This window comes from Canis lupus, chromosome 27 (genome assembly GCF_011100685.1).
Source record: "Canis lupus familiaris isolate Mischka breed German Shepherd chromosome 27, alternate assembly UU_Cfam_GSD_1.0, whole genome shotgun sequence".
Lineage (NCBI taxonomy): Eukaryota > Metazoa > Chordata > Mammalia > Carnivora > Canidae > Canis > Canis lupus.
The window spans coordinates 26,429,679-26,433,837 of record NC_049248.1 but is presented as its reverse complement, the minus strand read 5'-3'; the positions used below and the strand labels follow the sequence as shown (position 1 = coordinate 26,433,837).

General features: G+C 42.7%; 1 protein-coding gene across 5 annotated transcripts; it reads left to right on the top strand.

Annotated features, from left to right (window-relative positions):
- The first annotated feature begins 289 nt into the window (after positions 1-289).
- On the top strand, positions 290-2,840 carry C27H12orf71 (chromosome 27 C12orf71 homolog). Of its 5 annotated transcripts, XM_038577138.1 has the most exons (4): positions 355-432; positions 1,048-1,109; positions 1,303-1,990; positions 2,376-2,840. In XM_038577138.1, exons 3-4 carry the CDS (start codon positions 1,346-1,348, stop codon positions 2,688-2,690), a joined length of 960 nt encoding a protein of 319 aa, XP_038433066.1. In that variant the 5' UTR covers positions 355-432; positions 1,048-1,109; positions 1,303-1,345; the 3' UTR covers positions 2,691-2,840. The 5 variants fall into 5 exon arrangements, with proteins under 5 accessions (XP_038433063.1, XP_038433065.1, XP_038433064.1 ...); XM_038577135.1 differs by lacking the exon at positions 1,048-1,109 and having other exon boundaries at positions 290-432; XM_038577137.1 differs by lacking the exon at positions 1,048-1,109 and having other exon boundaries at positions 296-416.
- The last annotated feature ends 1,319 nt before the right edge of the window (positions 2,841-4,159 follow it).

Below are 4,159 nucleotides of genomic sequence, written 5' to 3'. Positions count from 1 at the left end.
TTTTTAAGTGCTATTGCTGCACTTACCATTCTGTCCTCTAACAGGCTGTTTATGTCCGTCTCACCAAATAGGCTCTAAACTCTCTTAAGACAGGAGTCATCTCACACGCCCACCTGACAGGAGGGAAGGAAACTGCCATGGCATTTGTCCTTCTGCCCTCAAGAGGGATCCTCTTCAGCCCAAGACAGGATGAGCACAGAATCATTTGGAAGCTAGGGGATAGCTCTTGGGGCTTCCTATCCCTTTTCTTTTTCTTCTCTTTCCACATTTCTAACTTGGGTCCTTGTGTTGCCATAGTAACCAACAGTCCCAGAACACAGACTTCTGGCAGTTGGACTTTTAGCCACTGCTAGTCAGGATCTGAAAGATTTAACATCCCCCATTTAAGACTCAGGAGTTGGCAGTGCCTTTTTCATGTGGGCAGCGAACGGAGTAGGGCATGACAGAGTGTGCGTGTGTGTGTGTGTGTATGTGTGTTATTCTTCTACCCCACATACATACTGGGGCATCACAGAAACAACTACGCTATAAACTGCCAACAGATGGTGGGAGGATGGGCATCTAAATGGCCATAACCTTTCTGGAAAGCAATTTGATATCAATTCCAGTTTAATATACTGGTGATCTTTGATCCATTAAAACCACATAGATATATAAAGGGAGACACAAAGATTTATTGACAAAGGGGATTACTGAAGATTCATTAAAAACAATAACCACCACTTACTGGTGGTCAATAAGTAGCTAAAAATAGCCATATATATGTTTACTATAGGTTATGCCATAAAATATGTTAGCTTCAACAGCTGATGTGATATCCACATATATGTATATGTGTGTATATATACAAATACATAGGGGGGTGTGTGTGTGTGTGTGTGTATATATATATATATATATAAATAAAAAAGAAAATTCACCAAAATGTTTTCAGTGGTTATCACTCTGGACAGTAGGATCATAAAAATATTTAATTTCATCTTCATACTTTTCTGTATTTCTCAAATTTTATACAATGGTCATTTTTTTTTTTTTTAATAATTCAAGCTATTTCAACTGCAGCAAGACACCTGATGAGCAGTATCAGGTGGAGAGGATTAGTAGAAAAGGTTATAATACAAAGAAAGGCATTTTTTTCAAGGGAGGGGGTGGTCTTTCTTGCTCTTCATTAAAGAATAAAAATAGGATGAACTTCTACCAGAATGGCATAGTTACAAATGGAAAAGAGAATGAATAATGTTATTGCTTAAGTATCATGATTTCTCTCTTCTCCCCAATTCCTATTTTTCCTTTCTTTTGAAGATTCCTGAGGTGAGGGAGACCTGAGATCTGAGTCCTGAACTCCATGGCACACTCATCGTCCAGCAGCAACAGATCAGATGCCACAGACTACAGCTTTGAGTCAAACCTGAGCCTCTCTGTGGGTTACTTCCCCTGTGAAAACACCTTCTCCCACGAGAACACCATCTCCTTTGAAGACACATCTTCCAAGGCTCCTTCGATCCTTGTTCCTCCTATCCAAGGAACATGGAGGACTGAAAGTACAGGCAGACTCCTGAAGAGACAAGACCAAATTCCTGACAACCCAAAGCAGTGTTGCAAACTCAGCATCACAGTGGCCTGGGATGTTGATGTGGGCTCTAACAATTCAGACTCCACAGCTGACTGGGATAGAAATAGGAGCAATCAGTGGATAGACAAGTACCTGGAAGAGGACACACAACTGACTCTCGGCAAACTAAATGGTCTTGTGCAAAAGCTTGAGAAATTTCTAGAACATCAGAAAACCAACGAGGATGATGACTCTGCATTCCCTGAATCTGGTCAGGAGGAAGATTTCCAGTTGTTCAGCAGCATCCCTCCAGGCATAGCTCAGGTCAGTCATCAAGAACATGATACTTGTCAAGACCTGCCTCACGCCTGCCAACATGAAGGTATCATCCAGTTTCCGCAGATTCCCCCAAGACTTCAGGAATATGAACTTTCTGAGGTGAGCACAGAGATGTCTCATGGGCAAAAAGGGGACAGACCTGGTTGGGGGGCCAGTTTGAAATGCTCTGAAGCCAGGCTAGCCCTCCTCAATGTCTGACAGGGCCAGGAGAGCAAGGGAGAAGGCTAACAGCAAGCAAGGGGGTCAGGGTAGAGCTGAAGGGAAAATATTGAGAAGCACTGAAGGAGAAAAGAGGGTAGGAAGGTTAAGAAAAAATTTAACCGTTATGACTGCCCCCCCACCCCTGTGGGTGTTTAAGTATTATGATTTTGCCTTTACAGTTGGGTTATTTTTTTAGAAAAGGATGTGAATTATGTAAGTGGGTAAATATTGGCTCTGTGGTTGTCCAGGTTATGCATATGTAACTCCTTCCTTTTCTTGGCAGATGATAAGCCAGACAACTGGCAGCCAAAGGACGATCACTATAGAGACTGCCTCAGTCTCATTGGGTCAGCAGGAGGAGGAGGACACTCCTTCCAGCACACAGGCCCTCTCCTGTGTGAATTTTAGAAGTGTCTTCCGCTGGCTAAGGCAGCAAGTCCTCTCTTCACTTCTCAGGAGACAACACCCTGAGGAGTCCACTGAGAGCCCCCATCAGCTGGCACAAAAGAAAAGACTCTCTCACAGAGGCAAGAGAATCCAACCTCAAGAGTCCCTCGACTTAGGACAAACTCTATCACCAGATTTTTTAACTTTTTGATAGCCCCCATTCTATAATCACCATAAGTTATTTTCTAATAAATATAACACACACTCTTATTATTCATATCTTCCTCTTCCAGCCCACTATCTTGACTCAGGCTAAAAGTTGTGTATGTTGTCTAGAAGATTAAAATATGTTCTCTGCAAATTTTTAGTAGTATTCTCCTTCCTAATTCAAAGGCATTTCTTCTCTCCTCTTCCTGCCCTTTTGACTGTATTTTACCCTATTTTATATCTTTTAACCTATTTTAATATTAACCGAAATGCCCGTTTTCAGAAGTAGCAGTATAACCCATCAGATTCCCAAGACGGTGGTATGGTTTTGGTTGAAAAACTTCTAGGGCTCAAACAAGTGGCAGAGGATATTGAGTCACTCAGGAAGCGGATTTCAGTTGGCAGTGTTTTGGGAGTTCAGAGAGCGGATCTCATGTTCCCAGGGGACCTGACCGGTTCTAGTGTGCGCTGCATTGGCAAGAATAAGTGGCTCACTCAGGAAAAATGTGAGGATTGGGAATGCTACTTAACCATTCCAAGTCTAACCCTCCTTGTTCCTAAGATGGGGAAGATAATAATATGAATTTCATGGGGATGTTGCAAGAACTAATGAGATAATGCAAGCACTTGATACATAATTTTGTTGTTGCTGCTACTCATTCTCCGGTGGATCTCCCCAGAAAACTCCATCCAAGGGACATCCAAGAGTAAGAGCTTAAGAGTAATTCTCAGTGAAGAATTTCCCACACAGAAGCAAGATTTACTCAGTTATGGGTTTCAGCAGATCTTGACTCAAGCAAGTCCTCTTCCAGTCCATTCCCCACTGAGTCTTCTGAAATTCCTTTATAAGTAGCATTAAACTTTCCTCTAAATTTCAACCTCTCTAAAGAAGACTGTACTCCCCTCTCACCCTTTTGCCCTGACCTCTCCCTGTTACCAACATCAACTCACCTCCCCACAACCACTACCATCCTCCTTATCCACCCACAGGTTTACCCAAAAGCCCTCCTTCTTTGCTTTCGCTACTAACCTACAGGACCTCCAGACATCATGTGCTTAAAGCATAAGCTTCTTTGTCTCAAACCCCTTCCTTTCCTCAATTTCAATTCCCTTTTCTCTTTCCTTCTTTCCTTCCTTCCTTCCTTCCTTCCACAAATATTTAGCACATAGAAGTGCCAAGTACAGGGCTCCTGGGTGGCTCAACTGGTTTGAACATCTGCCTTCAGTTCAGGTCATGATCTCAGGGTCCTGGGATGGAGCCCCAGCTCGGGCTCCCTGCTCAGCAGGGAGTCTACTTGTCCCTCTCTTCCCAAGTGACAAGTACTTTTCTAACTTACAAAAACAAATGCAATCCTTGGGCTCAGGTGGCTTATTCTTTAAGAGATAAAGCCATAGAAACATATAAGTAGAACAGGTTATAGGTGATCACAGTCTGTATGAGGTATACACTGAGTACTACAAAACAATTCAGCA

Excerpts from the sequence above, each read along its gene's own strand:
- C27H12orf71 (XM_038577135.1), top strand. The coding sequence starts at position 1,346 with ATGGCACACTCATCGTCCAGCAGCAACAGATCAGATGCCACAGACTAC. Across the intron at positions 1,991-2,375 it reads AGGAATATGAACTTTCTGAG|ATGATAAGCCAGACAACTGG; the intron begins GTGAGCACAGAG and ends TTTTCTTGGCAG.